This window comes from Silurus aristotelis, assembly GCF_946808225.1.
Source record: "Silurus aristotelis genome assembly, chromosome: 1".
In the NCBI taxonomy this organism is placed as follows: domain Eukaryota; kingdom Metazoa; phylum Chordata; class Actinopteri; order Siluriformes; family Siluridae; genus Silurus; species Silurus aristotelis.
The window spans coordinates 30,827,563-30,847,786 of NC_139574.1; the positions used below are offsets into that span (position 1 = coordinate 30,827,563).

General features: G+C 38.9%; 2 protein-coding genes across 5 annotated transcripts; both read left to right on the plus strand.

The window, feature by feature from the left end:
* Nucleotides 1–499: 499 nt before the first annotated feature.
* grnb (granulin b) lies at nucleotides 500–7,814 on the plus strand. 3 transcript variants are annotated; one of them, XM_083541432.1, is made up of 13 exons: nucleotides 500–815; nucleotides 1,554–1,626; nucleotides 2,090–2,230; nucleotides 2,476–2,613; nucleotides 3,794–3,889; nucleotides 4,005–4,143; nucleotides 4,255–4,347; nucleotides 4,499–4,635; nucleotides 4,841–5,083; nucleotides 5,234–5,512; nucleotides 6,004–6,252; nucleotides 6,335–6,565; nucleotides 6,817–7,814. In XM_083541432.1, the coding sequence occupies exons 3-13, from the start codon at nucleotides 2,090–2,092 to the stop codon at nucleotides 6,925–6,927; spliced, it is 1,857 nt and encodes a 618-aa protein (XP_083397558.1). In that variant the 5' UTR covers nucleotides 500–815; nucleotides 1,554–1,626; the 3' UTR covers nucleotides 6,928–7,814. The 3 variants fall into 3 exon arrangements, with proteins under 3 accessions (XP_083397558.1, XP_083397557.1, XP_083397559.1); XM_083541431.1 differs by having other exon boundaries at nucleotides 679–815; nucleotides 1,539–1,626; XM_083541433.1 differs by lacking the exon at nucleotides 4,255–4,347 and having other exon boundaries at nucleotides 679–815; nucleotides 1,539–1,626.
* A 324-nt stretch (nucleotides 7,815–8,138) lies between these two features.
* map3k14b (mitogen-activated protein kinase kinase kinase 14b) lies at nucleotides 8,139–19,619 on the plus strand. Of its 2 annotated transcripts, none has more exons than XM_083541203.1 (14): nucleotides 8,139–8,326; nucleotides 10,849–10,931; nucleotides 11,220–12,559; nucleotides 12,670–12,804; nucleotides 13,653–13,782; nucleotides 13,934–14,062; nucleotides 14,203–14,307; nucleotides 14,414–14,577; nucleotides 15,073–15,223; nucleotides 15,349–15,915; nucleotides 16,998–17,092; nucleotides 17,182–17,308; nucleotides 17,403–17,509; nucleotides 17,635–19,619. In XM_083541203.1, the coding sequence occupies exons 1-14, from the start codon at nucleotides 8,238–8,240 to the stop codon at nucleotides 17,839–17,841; spliced, it is 3,429 nt and encodes a 1,142-aa protein (XP_083397329.1). In that variant the 5' UTR covers nucleotides 8,139–8,237; the 3' UTR covers nucleotides 17,842–19,619. The 2 variants fall into 2 exon arrangements, with proteins under 2 accessions (XP_083397329.1, XP_083397330.1); XM_083541204.1 differs by having other exon boundaries at nucleotides 15,352–15,915.
* Nucleotides 19,620–20,224: the final 605 nt, after the last annotated feature.

Sequence of the window (20,224 nt, forward strand, 5' to 3'; positions counted from 1 at the left end):
TTGTTTATCTGAGCTCATTATTGATTCAACACCAACTCCTCTATCAAATGTTCAATGATTGAGAAACATTGTATGTATAAAGTTGTTTTGAGTATTGATTAAGGCTGCTCTTGAAAAGGCTGTCTTTAAAATGTTGCATAGTTAATTTTGTGACCAAATCCATTTCTTCTCCTCTGTCAGCCATTGAGGAGTGAGAAAACTGCTATTAAATCCACACGGAAATATTCGAGTTTGTGCAGTTTGCTACAGATGCGGTTTGCGAGCTTTGACTGGTGCGCTCTTTGACCAGCCAATCAAAGGAGTTGAAAATGCAGACTTATTGTACACCTGAAAATGGGCCTGGAGTCAGAACCTCGAAAGCAATATGAATTTTAATGTACAAGGGCCTGCAGTGCGGACTAAAAAGGACTAATGGAAGATAGAAATCTTTGACCCCAGCAACATGTGATGATGATCACAGTCACTTATGACGAAAGCCTTGTGGGCTCGATCTCAAACTGCTTTTTGTTCCAATAGTGCACAAGAGCGTGACCCTTTTAAAGCCTATATAGTTCGCGTTTAGTAATATAACATGTATTATTATTATTATTATTAGATTTTATAAGTATAATACTTATAATAACATCAGTAAATTGTCTCTTTTTTTTTGTCACTCAAATGAAGCAACTACAGCACACCGATTGAATTTCGGCCATGTTCAGTAAAGTCACATGACAAGAGAATGTCTGTCACGTGAGCCCTTAAGCTTATTTATCCACTTTGTCACTAGAGCGCTTTCGAGCTGTAATACAGCCCAAGAGTCAATACTCGTCCTGGTAAGCTGTTCTTAAACTCCATTTTATTAACCAAAACGGCCGTGTGACTTTGTTTCGTGATGTATAGTTTTGTTTTTGTGAACGAAGGAATTCAGCTAGCTTGTGCTATAAGCGTTTTCAGCGGAAGCTCTGTCCAAATAACATTTCCATCCCTATTTAAATGCACTCAGTAGTGCACCAAGTCTCGCTTTATTACAACTACGTAGGCCCCTAGATGCGTTTTGTACATTTACATTTGACATCGAGCCGCTGAATAGCCAGTTAGTTGAGTTTAGAGTCTTAAAGCTTTTCTTTGGGATGCTTCATTATTTTACACATTTTAATCAGTATTTCAGTGTATTAGATAAATAAAATGTTCAAAACGTAAACGTGTAGGCGTGTGTACCGAGCAAATAAATGACATTGTTTTTGACATATCACTGGATGTGACTGCACTGCCATACAGAAGAGCTGTGTATTAAAGGTGTATTTCATTTATTTATTTATTTTACTTTCTCTACTTATACAAATACTATGCATGATAAGTAAACAAAATGGGCTGAAGGCGTACTCCTGGCAAGTGTAAGTAGCTGAGAAGAAACCTGTCAGTCATTTAGTAGACTCTTGTAGAAGCTTCATAGTCATGGGAGGGCCTGTAGTGAAGAAATGAAAAACAATCATATCATACTTACATTTGATCTGAACTAATTTGCATTGTAAATGTTTGTGCATTTGTATTTAAAGGTGTGTGAAATACAGTTTTAGGTTGGAGTTCAGGGACTTCATGTTAAGATCTTCAGTTTGATCAATACCAGTTAAACCAACACTGAAGGTGAGCTTTACATTGTGATTACACATTCTGCAGGACTGACCGAGGTCTGGTCCTAATTCACAGTCGTTTCTTCTCTAACAGCAACTCAGTGGGTGATTGTTTTCTTTGTCTCTATAGCACAAAGCATTTCTCTAGTCAGCATTGGTACTGTAGTCATCATACACTCTTGTATTAAACTCAATAAGCGTGACTGTCATCTTCTCTTCGAAACAAACCCAAACATAAAGTTGTGTCTTGTTGTGATAAAGCTCTGGACTGTGTCCTTTTGTTTATGAGTTCTTATTAAATGAGATCATTTAGTCGGGTTTTTAAGGCTGTTTACGGATCTGTCTCACATTCGTATCCTAACTGTGTCAAACTTCCACTAAATGTGGCAGAAATGTAGCTACACTATTTTGGGAAATAAGTTGGTAGGTAATATTAGTGTTTAATGTATAAAAAAAAAAATCTGTCTCTCTTACAGATGCGTGCAAGTGTTTATGTGTTGGCGTGTGTGCTGAGTGTGTGCCGAGCTCTTATCTGCCCTGATGGAGGAATGTGTGATGAAGGAAACACCTGCTGTCAAAATCCATGGGGCGGATACGGATGCTGCCCGCTGCCTAATGTAAGTGTGTTTATGCCAAAGAGAGCAATCTGTACACACAATTCTTTATTATTATTACCTGTAATATAATAAGATCTATGCAGTCTGCTAAGTGTCAAGTCAAGTTTATTTGTATAGCGCTTTTCACAACAGACATTGTCTCAAAGCAGCTTTACAGAAATCAACAGACAACTGTGTGTGTGTGTGTGTGTGTGTGTGTGTGTGTGTGTGTGTGTGTGTGTGTGTGTGTGTGTGTTTTCTTGCAGGCTGAGTGCTGTTCAGATCACCTGCACTGCTGCTATGAGGGAACACTATGTGATATGCAGCATGGGAAGTGTGTGAACAAGACACACAATCTGGAGTGGGTGAGGAGAGTCATAACCAAGCAGACCTCTCTACCTCAGGTAACACTCACACACTCACACACTCACACACTCACACACTCACACACTCACACACTCACTCACTCACTCACTCACTCACTCACTCACTCACTCAGAAACAATTCATTTAAATTGGATTCCCATAGCGCTTTTAACATTTATACGTTGTTTTAAAGTATCCTTACAGAATAGAAGCATCATCTAAAAATAACGTTTACTTATATTTAAATTTGTGTATTTATCCTCTATAAGCAGCCTGTGGCTGGACATTGCCGGACAGTGACAAATAACAAGGGTGATTATGGAGTAATGTTGTTTCTCCAGTCTAATACAGTCAGTTGGAGTTGTGTAACCAGGAGGTCTTGATCAACACACAAATTAGCTCAACATCTAGAGATCATTATAGATTCAACACACTCTTCCATGCCAGAATGTTTAATGATCGCAAAACGGAATATATCGAATGTTAATTTGACTATTGATTAAGAGGTTGTTTATCCTCAAAGTCCATTGTCTGAAATGAAGTGGGATCCAACTGGAGCTGGTAGATTTCTAGATGGCTCGGGATCTTCACGGGGTCGGCATCTTTGTTTTGAAGGTCCGAAATCTTAATGAAGTGGCACACAATGCCTCGGGATGGGTAGAAGAGAAGCAGTAATTAGCTTAACTGCTGTTTATAATATTAATAAGCACACAATGAATATTACATCCTGTGTGCGAGTAATGATTATGACTTGTAACCCCAACTCCAAAAATTTTTGGAAACCATATTTTAATCACAATGGTGAATCAAATGCCTAAACTAAAAAAAAAAAATAATTTTTTTTTATTTTTATTTTTATTTTTTTGTCATTTTGAATTGCATAATATAGAGGGACATTTCTAAATATGATATGATTGAGCGTCAGCCCAGGATGATTCCCGCATGGTTTTCTGCTCTCACAACTGAACCTTCACCTGTCAAAGTTTTTCGCAATTCGAACATTTTTTCGCGCCTGCACTCAAAGGCAGACACAACCGGCGTAGTGTTTAGAACAGCGACCAAGATAAATGGTGTGAGACAATGTAAACAGTGCCAGTGGTAGTCAGTCTAACAGGCTACCAGCACAACCACAAACTCACCACTTGAACATTAAATGAATATTGAAGCGTTTATCTCCAAAACACCCCCACCTCCTGTTTGTCTTTTTGCCGCTCACAGGCAATAGAGTGTCCTGACGGGGAGTCTGAATGTCCTGATGGCACGACCTGCTGTCAGATGCCTGATGGGTCTTGGGGATGCTGTCCTATGCCCAATGTATGTGTTTCTTTCTGCATGTCTGTTTCATTGTGTGTTCCACATACACAAACTTTTTGCCTGTGTATGTAGATTGTGTGTGTTTGAAGTTGATTAAGTTTGTGAGTGTGTGTAGGCGGTGTGTTGTGAAGATAAAATGCACTGCTGTCCAGAGGGCACGACATGTGATCTCTCTCATTCGAGGTGTGTAACCTCCATTCAAGGCTCCATCCCTCTTCTAAGAAAATTCCCTGCTGTTCAGGGAGGAAAAAGAGGTATGATGTAATTTCCTGTCACTTTCTTCACTGATAACCCTCACTAACAAATGATGGATGGATGGATGGATGGATGGATAGATGGAACTTTATTGTCATTGCATTGTACAGGTACACAGCAACGAAATGCAGTTTTGAGCTTGTATATGGGCATTCACTTTTCAGATGGACTGATTAATTTATCAGTAAAAAAGGAAAAAAAACGCTTTTTTACAGATATGTCCTAGTAAGTTGAGTCAATTAAACTTCTTTTGAATGATGCTTATTGATCTACTTTTTGTGTGTGTGTGTTTGTGTGTGTGTTTGTGTGTGTGTTTGTGTGTGTGTTTGTGTGTGTGTGTGTGTGTATATAAAGTGATTTGTCCAGATAAAGTGTCCAAATGTCCTTCAAAACCTGACAATCAGAAATGTGACGAGTCATTTTCATGCCCACAAGATGCCACCTGCTGCAAGCTGGCTTCCGGAGCATGGGGATGCTGCCCTCTACCAAAAGTGGGTGCACTTTTCCTGTTTCCTGTTATCCCTCATCAATAATAAACAGTTTCCTTTTGTCCCTCCTGCTCTACCAGCTATAAATATTTTTATAAAAAATGAATGTATACTCTTTCATTGTATCAGCATTTACATGTGTTTATTTCTCAGGGATCTGACATTAGAGTCGTTATAGAAACAATATAGTTAGTGTTTGTTTCTCTAGGCTGTGTGTTGTGAGGATCATCTACACTGCTGTCCCCACAACACTCTGTGTAATGTGGCGGCGGGGACGTGCGACGGTGTCCCTGATGCAGGCGTCCGCTTGACCATTCCCTGGCTGAGCAAGATTCCTGCTGTGGTCGTAGGGCCTGAGAACGAGCGCTGCGATGAGACCTCAACATGTCCAACGGGTACAACCTGCTGTAAAGAGAAATCAGGAACCTGGGCCTGCTGCTTGCTGCCACGGGTACATGCACGCACACACACACGCACACACACACACGTTTCTACTGTATATAAGGCTGCATTAACTCTTAACTAGTTGTCAAATATTCTAACACAAGCGTACATGTCTCTGTCCCCCAAACCCCCCCCCCCCCCCACCCCCCACCCCCAGGCCGTTTGCTGTGCAGATCATGAACACTGTTGTCCTCAGGGCTACAAGTGTGACGTTGCTCAGCAGTCCTGTGAACACACTTCTCTACCCAGCATGCCTTGGGTTAAAAAACAGCCAGCACAGAGTGTGACTCACAGCTCTATCTCTGAGCCCAGCACTAACATGGAGTCAAGCCTGCACCATAGAATCAAATGTGATGCCCAGACCAGCTGCCCCAGAGGCAGCACCTGCTGCTATATGGAAAAACTCAAGAAGTGGGGTTGCTGCCCTCTGCCACAGGTCACTTAAAATCACACACAGACAATGTAGCTTTCATTTGTGGTGGCCTACACTTTTATTCCCATTATATTACACTGTATTTATATATTCTTTATATATTTACTCATTTTTTTACCTCTTGTTCTATTTCTTCTCATTTAATTCCTCTCTTTTTTTTGTTTTGGTGATTTATTCTCTTTATTCTTCTCATTTTCTAATACCTGGAATTCTCTATTTTTAGTCATTATTTTCATGTTTCTTCCTCTACTCTTAATTAACCTTTGTTAAACATAAGCTACTTGGGTTGCCTGGTAAGGGTGTCAAAAGACTCGACTCAACCAGGGGGTGTTTTACCCCACTGATCATGTGTTCAAGTGAATCATGATCTTTTTTTTTTCTCAATCTTCTTCTTCTAACATTATGATGATTATTACACAGTAATTATGATTTTATTGACTGAATAACAATTCCAATAATTTATTTGTAAGGTTGAAACCCTCATCTGTCTGCAGGCTGTGTGCTGTTTAGACGGATATTACTGCTGTCCCAGTGGCTACATCTGCGATAAGGAGAAGCCGGCGTGCAGGAAAGGAAAACATCAAATCCCGTGGTTCAAGAAGCAGCCAGCCATGAGCATTCATGGGTCAGAGGTCAGGCACGACTTTGAGGATGTAAAGTGTGACAACACCACGAGCTGTGCAGCCGGCACCACCTGCTGCAGATTACGCACAGGGAAGTGGGGCTGCTGTCCACTGGTCATGGTGAGTCTGGGTTGGGTTTTGAGTGACTACTTGCGCACTGGGTCTCATATGCTGGACAGTTATGTTTCTTTTTCTTTTGTAGGCGGTGTGTTGTGAGGACCACGAGCACTGCTGCCCTCAAAGCTACACCTGTGACCTGCAGAGCGGAACCTGCATTAAATCTTCCACCACACACACCATTGCGCTCTCGCTCATACGTGCACTCTCTGAAGATGAGGATGATGTGATTTGTGATGCAACAAAACGTTGCCCTAAGAGTCAAACCTGCTGTAGAGTATCAGATGAAGATTGGGCCTGCTGTCCATTTGTGCAGGTAACTTTTATTTTATATTTTGAATTGAATTCCCTAGACAGCATTTTCTGTCGCAGGTTATAGTGTCTGTAGTAATCACATTTTCATAAGATTGTGCCACATAAGATGATTTGTGTAATCGTTGAAGTAGGAACGTTTTTCTTATGAAGCTATTTAACATTTTGTCAGCACTTTGTAACAATCAGAGGTAATGTTAAATTTTTCTTTGTGAAATGTAAAGTTGATTGTTTATTCTTTTCTTCATTCTCTAGGCGGTGTGTTGCAAAGACATGAAACATTGTTGCCCTAAGGGGTACACCTGCGATCCTAAAAAACGTTGCACTAAAGCATCCCCACTCACTTGGTGGGACAATTCACTGTAGAGAAACATCACAAACAAAAATTAGATCATGTCTCCCAAATTAGGAAAAAGGACTAAATAGTAGAACAGATTTTTTGGCCGCTAGTAATTAGCAATGCTGAAATCCTTTTTGTTATCTGTCAAAGAGACCTGGCATTGAAACACACTGACACATTTCCAGTCTTCTTGAATCTGTCACAAAATTTTTTACACTTTAGTTTGTTCATGTGCAAATTCAGCCGTCTAGTTTCCGCACGCAGCTCACAAACATTTTTAGGACTTTGTGATTATCTATTTTTCTTTGTTTTCTTTACACTGTTTCTTCTCAGGTATGAAACACCTAGAAAGACCGTATGTGCTATTTTAATGAAAGCATTTAGGAGCATTAAAACCGAACTGAATGTATTGTTTCACCACAATTCAACAAATCCTAACAACTTTTAATTCCCCAAGCACAAGCTGCATGTAAGGAATCAGTTGGCCTAAAATTCTTTGTAAACTTAGAATATAGTGAATAGTTACCACTATATTTGTTCCTGAACAACTGGATTCATTTACTGGTATCTGTTTTTGTTATTAGCTGTTATCCAATGTTGCCTTGGAAGGTATATAGAAGAAATATAGTATTTACATTTTGTGTCCAGTACACTGGCCAGCTTTAAGTGTTTGGTAAGTTTGCCTCTGATCGTGTAATGGAATGTTTGTTGCATGTTAAGGTTATCGCAATTTTTCCGAAACCAAGTTAGAATTTACAATTTTTATACCAGATACCTGTCTGAAATGTATCTTAGCTAGCTTGAAGTGACGCGTCCATGTTCTTCACATGGTTTGAATCAAATTACTTACATTTTTTTTTATTATTTCAATTGTTTCTGATGAAATTCTGAGAATAAACAATTTTAAAATGGATTTTTTAATGACTGTTTTGGTAAACAGAAACCCCGGGTGATGTGCTGTGTGTGCGATGAGTTACAAAACACAACGGTATGCAAGTTATGTCGCAAAACATGGCTGGAATATCTAGGGGCTGGTTTTGACGAGACCCTGAAGAGGATTAGAAAATAAAAAGTACAAATAAAAGTAATAGTTCGAAATCATGGACTGCTTAATGATGTAATACAATTATATGGTATGAGAAATCGGGCTTTGCTAGAGTTTAGAGCTTTGTTGTAAATACATTCAAGCATGTAGTTCATCTGACACACACTTTCCTGGTGTCTGTGAGCCAGTGGGATTAAGTTCCACTAGGACTGCGCGCGCGTGCGTTTGTGTGCGTGCGCGCGCGCGCGCGTGTATTTCTTGCTCTTGCCGGTTAACTCACTTTCAGTGTGAATGAATCGCGAGAAGAGTGAACGTTCAAACACTAATGTTGTTTTAACTCGAGACGAAGTTAAACCTGAACAGATGGGCTCTTTCTACCGGTATGTCCATAATATAAGTGTAATGTGTGTAGTGTGAATATTCGTAATAATCTGCATGTTTATTTAAAATTTAACTTTCTCAAGCATATAATCTTTATGTATATTTATGTAAAAGGTAAGGAACTTAGAAGATACACAATTGTATTCTATGTAATGCATGTTGATGTTTAATCTAGAAATGATCTAATATATATTTTGCTAAAATAAAAAAAAAAGAAGAAAAAATTAAGTTAATTTTGACTCATGAAATCATATCGTCAAAAGTCCATGAAGTCTTGTTAATATGGACAGTCTGCCCAGAGATGGAGTTGAACTTCAAAGGATGGTAAGTAGATCAGGAGTGTGAGACAGCTGGAGTAGTGAAGGAGAGGTGCAGTGAAACAGCACAGGAAAAGTGTGGGTGTATGTTGGAAACAGAAAGAGTGACTGAAGCAGCTGAGGCACAAGCTGCTGCTTGCATGAAGGTCTCTGCTATTAATACCCCCACAGCTCTGATCCTACTATCTGCTCGCTCACACACAATCTCACGTATTTATTAGTGTGCCAACAAAATTCTCTTGTCCTTATGAGATTTATGACCTGGCCTTCCCAATCTTCTGCGTTTTTCTTTCACCATAAACAAAATCCTTCTGGGTTTACATGCTGTCACGTTCTCAAGACCTCCATCCTTTGTCTAAATAAGTACATGATATGCTTTTGCCGTTTTGCACTTTTTTTCACCAAGTTTCTTTTCTTTCAGTTTGCATAAAACATTCAGTTGCTATTTATGACACATTGGCATGCTTTGTTTTTCATAATGTTTTTCTTGCAGATGCAAGAGCATTTTATCTGGAGGAAAAGTAGATACGAGTGGCTTACTCGTATCTACTTTTCCTCCAGATAAAATGCTCTTGCATCTGCAAGTTTTACCCAAGTTTACAAAATAGATTTGTTGAAATTTGTACAAAATATTCTTGCATCTGCTAGTTTTACCTCATGTTTTCATAATATATGCTCTTACATTCATTAGTAAAACCCTCATTCCAAAAAATTGGGACAGTGTGTGAAATTTCATACAGTGAAAAACAGAATGAAATGAGATCTGCAAATCTCATATTTATTTACAATAGAACAAATATATAGAATGTTAAAACTGAGGAAATGTAACATTTTAGAAAAAAAAACAAGGTCATTTCGTATTTGATGCAACACGTATCAAAAACATAGTGACGGGGAAGTGCCATTAAACAAACATTCTGCAACTCATAAGCTTAATTGACAACAGGTCTGTAAGATGATTTGTTATAGAGTTTCTCATAATCAAAGATGAATAGAGCTTCACCAATCTGTAAAAAGATCTGTCTACAAATTGTCAACAATTTCAGAATAATGTTACTCAACATACAATTGCAAAATATCTTATCATTTACAGTACATAAAATCATCTAAAATTTCAAAGAATCTGGAGAAATCTCTGTGCACAAAGGACTATGGGAAAAGCAATTTGGAAATCAAATTGGCAGCACTGCAATAAAAAAGTCATGATCCTGTAATGAAATAAATCACAGCATAGGCTCATTAACACCTCCAGACATCATTGTTTGTGAACACAGTTTGCCATGTCATCCACAAATGCAGGTTAAATTTCTTTCGTGCAAAGAAGGCATGTGTGAACATGATTCAGAAAGCCACCATTTTCTCTTGGTCAAATCTCATGTAAAATGTACTGTGACAAAGTTTAACATTGTTTTATGTTTAGACAAATCGAAATTTTAATTTATTTTTGTAAACCATGGACAACAGACTATAAAGGATGGGGAACATCTGGCTTGTCTTTAATCTCTGTTGGTATGGATGAATGATGAATAGTAATGTATATACTGGATTTAGAACAACAAATGATTCAGATCTTTTTCAGGAAAAGCTTTAAATATTTCAGCAAGACAATGCTAACTGGATACTGCATCAATTACAACAGCAGAAAAGGCTGGGTGCTGAACTGGCCTGCCTGCAGTCTAGACCTTTCTCTATTTAAAAACATTTGGCGCATCATGAAATGAAAAATACACCAAAGCACACCCAGAACTGTTAAGCAGCTAGAACACATTTTGGACAACTTTTATCTCCAACAACTTAAACAACTGGTCTCCTAAGTTCCCAGATGTATACGGACAGAAAATGTGATGCTACACATGGGTAACATGTTGGTACCCTGTCCCAACCTTTTTTTGAAACCTGTTGTAGCCATCAAATTTAAAATGACCATATGTTTTTCTTAAAATGGTTCTATTGTGAATAAAATATAGGTTTGTGAGATTTGCAAATCATTGCATTCTGTTTTCATTTACATTTAATACAGTGTCACATCTTTTTTTCGGAATTGGGGTTTTATGTCTTAGCCAATCATTTTTATCTCACAATCATAAAAATGCTTTTACATTCAATAAACTGATTAATTAAGATGAGAGCAGTTTGGGATAAGAGGTGAATAGAATGGCCTACATGTGTCTTATTATTTCCCTTTCTAACTCTCCTGTACTTAGTAATGAAGAGGACGATGAGTCTCTAATGCAGAACAGCACTGAGGAAGAGACCAAAATTACACCTGTGATTACCCAAGCAGAGGGTATGTAGAAAAATCAAAAACTAGAGGTATAGGTGTGGGTATTGATGTGCCAGGTGTGGATATGAATGTTTAAGTATGAATATGAAAGCAATATAAATTTTTTTTAAAGGACTATTGTGCAATTGCACTAAAAAGTTAAACTAAAATTCCACTTGATGAAAAAAATATATAACCGTCAAAGCAGCTCTTATAGAATATCCACCTGCACTTTCTGACCAGACTAAATTAAAAATTGAACAGTACTGTGGTACACATTTGTTATAACCGTTGTTGTTTTCTCCATTGCAGCTGAGCAGTGTCAAGAATTCTGTCCATCTAGTATGAAACACAGCCTACTTCAACTACAATCTGTGGCTTCTTTCCAAAGACCATGCCCTAATTCACTCAATGAAGGGGCAAGTCAAAAGGAGAACTCTGAATTTGGGCATTTCCCCAAAGCAGAAAAATCTTACAGCAGCATAGTGAGTCCTAGCATCCGTAGGCTTGAAGTAAGCTGCTGTTCCGATATTTACACCAGCTTTGGAGGATCTCAGTCCCATTCAGAATCTGTGTACATTTATGCTGAAAGCATCAAAGGTTGTGACACTTCCTGTTCTAATGTATCGCAAAACTGGGGCTTGATTTGTCTCTACACGGAGGTTGAGAACACCTGTTGTGGCACTCAAGTGCCTAGATCTGAGACTGCAAAACTAGACAGCAGCATAGAAGCCTTGTTCGGATCGGAGTCTTCCTGCAACGATGAGTCTGTCAGTGGTGCCTGTGATTCGGATTCAAGCGGTGTTAATGCAGATTGGGAGCAAAGTTTGGACTCTGATAACGACTCATGCAATTCGGTGTCCAGCTTTGCGAGGGCACAGTGGGGCTCTGCTTCAACCTGTTCAGGCTCTGCTGCCAGTGGTAATATCACTCACTGTGATTTAAAATCCTCATTCTCCACCACAGAACGAAATGGTGGCTCTTTTAGCAAGCATATTACGGCAGGGAACTATGACCCCTCCATTGGTCAACTCAAGGAAAAACATTTTAATGGCTTGCCAGTGAGCAATTTCAAGCCAGAACATCATAACTTGCTAGTTGGGTATTTTGATAGAGCACACTGTGAATCACCAGTTGACCATTTTAATGGAGGACACTGTGACACTCCAGTCAACCATTTTAATAGAGGGCACTGTGAATCACCAGTTGACCATTTTGATGGACATTGTGAATTTCCAGTTAATCATTTTTATGGAGGACACTGTAATTCTTCATTGAGCCATTTTGAGGTGGAATGTCAAAATTCACCAGTTGGGCATTTTGAGGTGGGGCACCCTGACTTCCCTGTTAGTCATTTTGAGGCAGGACACTGTAGCTTGCCAGATGGCCAAATTGACGAGGCTCACTGTGACCTGTACAATGATTTTTTTGAGAGTAGAAGTCCAGTCTGTTACAGAGCGAAAGAGCATGACCATTTCCATTTTAAGGACAACTCTGAGCTTACATGGAGGAAACTTCAGGGTGTTGTAACTCATCCGGATCGGTATCGTGTTGCACCATTATTTCACGAGATGATGAACGAGGCAGAGCGTGACAGAAATCAAGATAATCATGTAAAGATAAACAAAGGTTTTCTTTTCCATCCACAAAGGGTAAAACCTTGCATATAATTCAACATGTTTAATACTTGTGTGAGAATAACCAGAAATGGTCTTCACAATGAAATGATTGAAGATTAATTCACAGTGATGCTTTCTATTAGTTTTTGCAGGCGAGAAACACAGAATATAGGGAAGGCCATGAGTATTCCATGCTTCGCCATGTACAGAATGGATCATATGGAGATGTGTTCAGTGTGCGTGACAAGCAAACTGGGTATACGTGTGCTGCCAAAAAGGTAAGATAATTAACACTTCATCTGTTTTTTTTAACATGTTTACATAATATTTTTGACTTATTGTCCTATAAATGCACTCCTCATCATATGTTATTAATTACTTATGCCTTATTACCGTAATTTCCGGACTATTAAGCGCACCCAAATATAAGCCGCACGCACTGAATTCGACAAAGATTTTTATTTTGAACATAAATAAGCCGCACCTGTCTATAAGCCGTTTTTTAATGTCTACATTAAAACTAATGAACTTTACACAGGCTTTAAGGAAAGACAGTGTCTGTTACACCGCTTGTATCTAAACAGTAGCCTACCAAGAAAGTCATTGTTCACTGTCTTCCTCCTTCCTTTCACAACAATTTCTCTCAGGAGTTTATCTTTTGGCATCGTCATGCGTTTAAAAATCACCATCGGTGAAGCTTTTCTCCCGATGCCGTGCAGCTCAGAACACAGGTGAAGTGTTTTTTCATGCCCGGTTGAGTGAGCGGCAGATCAAACGTCAGAGGAACATCATCCATATTTATGATGTGGTGTGGCCCGATTCAGTGGGAGCGCATCTGATTTAATATAAAGAGTTTCATTGGTTCACCTGAACCCGTTCGGCAATTTCATTGGTCTAATGTTATGGGGCTCAGTTTTTTGGCTTTAAGTTTGTGAAACCGGAAAAAAAACAGGAAAAATCTATAAATTAGCTGCTTCGTTGTTTAAGCCGCGGGGTTCAAAACGTGCTGAAAAAAGTAGCGTCTTATAGTCCGGAAAATACAGTAATTACTTACTACTTAAGTGGTGGAGTCTGATTGGTCAAAGGCATTATTCCCTTACACCCTTAATTTAACTGCCATCTGCAGATTCCTTTGAGCTGTTTCAGCTGGGAGGAAGTGCAAACATGGAGCAGGTTGGACTCACCACGTGTCCTTCAGCTCTATGGCGCTGTACAAGAGGGCCTGAATGTCATCCTTTTTATGGACCTTAAAACTGGTACATTCTGAGTTATTGCTAACAGTAAGTCCTTATTAAAATTGGCTCTAGAACCAGGGATCCATGTTTTTATGAGCCACGTATATGCATTCAGACATCAAACACCATTATGAAAAAGTCTCTAAATGTTCTTTTCACACCCTCTTTTCAGGCTCATTAGCTCAGTTCTTAAAAGCAAGTGGGCATTTTGCTGAAGATCTCGCTCTTTATTATCATCATCAGGTGTTGCAGGCTCTGGAACATCTGCATAGCAGAAATGTGATTCACCTGGATGTTAAAGGTAAGGAATGGACTCAAGCATTCATTGGACATCAATTTCCATTCTTTAATTATGAAGTAATTTTGTGTGTGTGTGTGTGTGTGTGTGTGTGTGTGTGTGTGTGTGTGTGTGTGTGTGTGTGTGTGTGTGCTCGCGCAAAGTGGACAACGTTTTGCTTTCAAAGGACAAAAGATACTGTTTCCTATGTGATTTTGGACTATCTGAGACGTTGGACCAGACCGGATACAGCACCAAGACCTTTCGTGGTAACACAATGTGCTTATCTGCAGACACACACATACAAAATTAAATTACATGCCAAAGCAAAAAAGTAACAGCACACCATGTATATTTTGTGTTTTACCATTTTAGGTAACGGTCTGCGTGGCACAGAGAGCCACATGTCACCTGAGGTGGCTCGTGGAGACCCTCGCTCAGACAAAGCAGATGTCTGGAGTAGCTGTTGTATGTTACTGCACATGCTCAGTGGCCATCAGCCATGGACACGCTACTACACACATCCGCTCTGCTTGAAAGTAAGAACCTCCCACCAACAAAACTGATCGGAATATTATACAGGATGTGCTGAGACACACTTCCTGTGTATGGAGCCATTCAAAAACTAAAAAGAAAGTCAAATCACACAAATTGGCTCATATATAAGTTATGAATTGGTGAATTAATAAATAAAATAAAAAAATAAGTACATACATAAAATGTAGTAAGTAAATTAGTAATTATTAAATAAGTGAATGATTATATAAAGACAATTATATAAGTATGTACATTTCACTAATAAGTCTTTTTTTTTTTTTTACAAATAAAATGTTTTTTTTTTTTTTTTTACAAACTGAAGTCAGTTTAAATCAAGAGATTTCAATAAATCAGCGTTTTATACCTGTCTATATATATATATATATATATATATATATATATATATATATATATATATATATATATATATATATATATATATAGCATTTAAATTGTTATACAGCTTTAAGTTGATTACTTCCTGTATTGTCGTACAGATTGTGAGTGAGCCGGCCCCTCTGTGGGAGATTCCTTCTGGCTGCGACCCCTTGACCTGTCATGTCATCAAAGGTGGTTTGGTCAAGGAGCCAAGAAAGAGGGACTCTGCCAGGGAGCTGCTGAAGAAAAGCAGTAGAGCTTTGTGTTCTGGTCAGTGGTGTTTGTGTGGTTATCAGTTTGATGATTAGGTTATCTGCTTTGGTGGTTATCAGGGCTGATGCTGTTACTTAGAATTTATGGATAGGATCTGTGTGTGTGTGTCTGTGTGTGTTTAGTAGGCAGCCCCTTTGACCTGGTCCAATCAGCTACACAGACTCTACCCTATGCCAAGACCTCCCCACCAATGCCAACACCTAATGCTCTCACCAATCCACTGTTGGTCCCACCCCCAGTTTCCATAACAACAGAAAAGCGTTCTGCTCCCAGAATTCAGTGGGTCAGCAGGTGGAGAGAACAAGCAGCTGAGGAGGATGAGACTGATTCAGAAGACACATATGAGGACAGTAATGGAGGAATGGATAGAACAGAAAGATGGATGGAGAAGTACTGGGGATTAGGAAAGGAATACACACTTACTGAAAATCCAAATGACACAGACGAAGAGACCAAGTCCTTGTCAGAAGAAGGATGGAGAGAAATAGCAGCTGCAGAAGAGAGGAATGAGGAGAAGGAAGAGAGTGATGAAGAGATAGAGAGTGATTTGGGGAGTTTGAGGGAGCTTGGAAGTAAGGGTGAGTGGGAGCCATTTCTTCGCCTGCAGATCCTCTTTGGTTCAAAGCAGCAAAACGGTGGAGATGAATGGCCTGAACAGGATGGAGACTGTGTGCCATCTTTGATAACAAGTGAGTTAAACCTGAACCAGTTTCTGAATTGTTTACATCTTTATCACAGTGCTTGATTTCCACTTTGTTTTGCCTTGCTACATTTTTAAGGAAAGCTCTAACAATTTTCAAGCTAATCTCAATCCACAACTTCTGCAATGGATATATGATTGTCATCTTCAAGAATTCTGAATTATTTTAGTAGTGAGAAAAAAACCAGAAACCTTTTTTAAGACACTTTTATAATAGAAGTTTCAGAGACGTTTGTTCAAATCAACAGTAAGCATTTAAAAAGTGTTACTATATCCAAATTTTTTGGCTCCCTGGTGGTCTAGTGGTTAGGATGCGGCGCTCTCACGGCTGCGACCCGGGTTCGATCCCCGGTCAGGGAACCAACCCCAGCCATTAGGGTTGCACAAGCCTTAGTGCCGGTCCCAAGCCCGGATAAATGGGGAGGGTTGCGTTAGGAAGTTCATCCAGCGTAAAAACATGTGCCAAATCAAACATGCGGATGATCCGCTGTGGCGACCCCTAACGGGAGAAGTTTTTACTATATCCAAAGTTTTTCACCCTGACAAAAAAAATCCTCCCAATTATAAGTGCTTTTATAAATTATATTATTTAATGGTGGTTTTGAAAAAGTAAATTTTTTTTGCTATACGGACAAAAGTTCGTAGATGCCTGAGCCTAAGGGGGTGCAGTCAGTATTCCAATTCATCTCAAAGGTGTTTAGTAGGGTCACAGCTCTATAGCAGGCCACCCAAGATCAGCCTTGGGTGATCTTGGCTGAGCAGCCTTCTGCTCAGCCTTCCGGATGAGCAGGCCACTCAAGACCTAAGTAAACCATATATTAATGGAGCTGGCATTGTGCACAGGGGCATTTTCATGCTGGAACAGATTTATGTCTCCTAGTCTAAGTGAGGGGTAAATGTAAGCTTTACAAGTATAAAATTCTGTCTCCAAAATTGTTGGGACATTTTAGGCAGAGAGAAATAAAGGTTAACACGTCACTTGTCCCAATACTTTTGTCTTTTATTGTGTATTTAGAAAGATTGCTCTGTTGATTATTTATTTGTATTGATAGTTTTTTTTTGTCTTATCAGGTTCAAATGACCTTTACTTGTGTGAGCGAAACTCCCGATTAACTCTTGCCTGCCATCGCAGCATTTGCACTTCTGATGTCGATTCCACTTACAAGGTGCACATCTCAGGTTGCCAGGTGTCATTTGTATGGCTGTCGTTTACTTTATAACCCACGCATCTCACATTTCTGTTTCTTCTTTAAAGGGTTCTGATTGGTCAGATGACTTGAGCTCCGGCGTGTTCTCATCTTACAGCAGCCTTCCAGATGAGCAGAGCTTTAATGTGGATTGGTCTGTCTCCACCAATCAGCCACCTTCTTGCAGGTTTGAAGGTAAAGTTGCTCAGGTATCAACTGCAGTATGAACATTAAGTAGTCATGAAACCCAACTTTCTGTGAATATGTGAACATGTGCATTTGTGTGTAGGCTTTGGAGTGGATATCTGGGTGGAAGATGTGAATGGGGATACTTTTAGGATCAGGGAGAGACGAAAGGTGAAGCTAGGTCATGTTGCTATGGGCATAAGTGCACAGGTAAGGAGTCTGATTTATAATAGTAATTAACTAAACGTATATTGGTGCTGTATGACAACGAATTGGTGAACTAATCTAATATGGCAAGGCTGATATGGTGCCCTGTTGTGTGTTTAAATGAAAAGATCTCAATAAGCGCGTTCAGTTTAGCCACGCTGGATGGGAAGCAAGTCTCCCATGACACAGAGGTTCTGGAGTCGGGCATGTGGCTGCTGTGTGTCTCTGCTGCCGACAGCAGCACCAGCTGGACTTGGAGGATCCGAGATGGCAAAATGGAGGTGCAAGAAGCTGATGGACTGCAGTCAGACACCTGTTCTACTATAGCAGCCTGAAAACTATGAACACCACATTCCCTTTCTTCACTTCCGTTTTGTGCTTTTTTTTTTTTTCAAAATACTAAAGTGTTAAAGTGTTAAAAATGAAAGTGTTAACTTATTGACACAATTTCTTTTCCCCCCTGGGAAAACATTTACTGAAACCCAGTGGCAGGCCATGCATTTCACACTTTCAGTGGTGTCCTACCTGAGTCAATCCACCTCTTAATACCATCATTATGATGCCAAGTCTATAGAAACTATCAATACTATACAGAAACACAGTATAACAGCATTGCATCACAAACAGATATCTCATACAGCAAAATCAATGCCTAAATACACCTACATACATTATCTCTAGCAAGGCATTAATATTAACCTTATAAAATGATCCCAGGTTTTCTGTGGATGCTTTTGCATTTTTTTTAGTGCATAATGGTTTTCTTGGGGATTTAAAATTAGGGCAAATTGTGCGTTTTTGTGCAAATTCTACGGAAAAGAAAACGCAAAGGTATAAATGGTTCATGAGAAAGCATAACAGCTGTTTTGGCAGACATCCCTGGTCCAGCTTTTCTTGAAAAGTCCATGTTAAAAATGTCATTGTAAGTGTATCTGAGACCAAATCAAATTATTCTTCTCTGTGAGCCAATGTGGAATGATAACACAACTATTAAATCCACACGAATATATATGAGTTTGTGCAGCTCTGACTAGCAGGCCGCCGTGTTCTGACGCTTGTGAGAGGGCCTTGGAGTAACCAGATTGCTGTCTGATTGGTTAAAGCAACAGCTTCAAGAAACATGGAGTTTATAGTAAAAAAGCATGGGGCCTTACAGCAACACGTAATGTGGTAGCTAAAATGTGATTGGATAAAAACTCGTAATGTATAAACCCAAGAAAACTATGAAATGAAGTGAATGGACTGTTTGGCATAATTTAATACATATTCATGGATAAAAACATATAAAAAAGTTAGTGAGTCTAAGTTTTGTTAAGCAGAGAAGGGCTTGCTCGCCCTGACCTCCTGCCACTGCTGAAACATTTTTATAACTTTTAAGCAGTGCGATTTTAGTGCGTTAGGGGGCGTTTTTAGTGCCCCTTGGTGCTTGTCAGATGAATTACAAGTTCAATGAAAAGTGTTTTCCCCCCTTGACTGTGGTCCTCTGTTAGGCTGATTTATACAGTTTAATAAAAAAATATTTTTAAAAGAAAGCGGTGGAGCTAATCATCTGTATTACTGCTGAGGGTGGAGATTTTTGGGCCAGAAATATATACAAATTTATTATTTTTTTTTATCTGAGGCATTGGATTGTAATTACCCGTAAAAAAAAAAAAAGTAGAAGAAATCTTATGATTTACTGTATCTTATTTGATAATTACAAGCCTGGGAACTTTATAGAACTTCTGGGAACATTATAGACTTCTCCAGAAAATCTTCAATTTCTTAAATGAAAGTCTAAGTAAAAATTCTAGTTATTTATCTTGTAAGTCAATATTTAGGAAGTACTTTGGCAAGGCTTTGTTGTGATTAGCGAGTATTTCCTGCACTGGTTGACACTCTTTATTGACTGATTGATTTATTAGGATTTTACCTGTTACCCTAGTACAAAAGTCACATTTTTGTATGACGTTTTTGTCTGTATTTTTTTTTTTTTACAGTATTTATGATAAAGCTCATTAAAAAAAAATACAAATAAAAATGAAATGACATCATGGGGGAAAAAAATAAACAAATACAAATGACATAACAACATGAAATTTATATTGACACAATACAAAAATAATAAACAAAATCATTTTCAGTCTGGATTTATTAAGCGTTCACTGTGCGTTCTGTTGAAAACAATACCAACGTTTGAGACTAAGTTCAGATATATAATCAGTCAGAGCTCATCTTAAAAAGGACTACTACTTCTTCACAAGATCAGCAAGAAACAGGCCAGAACTAAACCACCCTGAGCTTTAAATGTTCCATAACTGGGTAACATTAATATGCAGTTTAAAAAGCCAGAAATAAGCTAAATTTGTTTTATGATATCCGGCTAAGGCCGTGAAGCTTCAACATCTGCAATTGACCTGCATTTCTACAGTCACCCTGTGACATTTACATCATTTGGCAGACAACCTCATCCATAGCGACTTAATTATTCAATTATATAATTCAAGCAGTTAGGGTTAAGGTCCTTGCTCAAGGGCCCAGTAGTAGCAACTTAGTGATGGTGAGATTTGAACCCTTTCAGATCAGAAGTCCAACATCTCAACCACTGAGCTACCCTTACTCCTGACATCAGGGCAGGACATAACTCCACACAATTACTTCTTTTCACTAATAGGAATGCAGCATTTAATAACAACTAATAAATAGAGAACATATTAAACATTCAACGTGTTTTAGAGT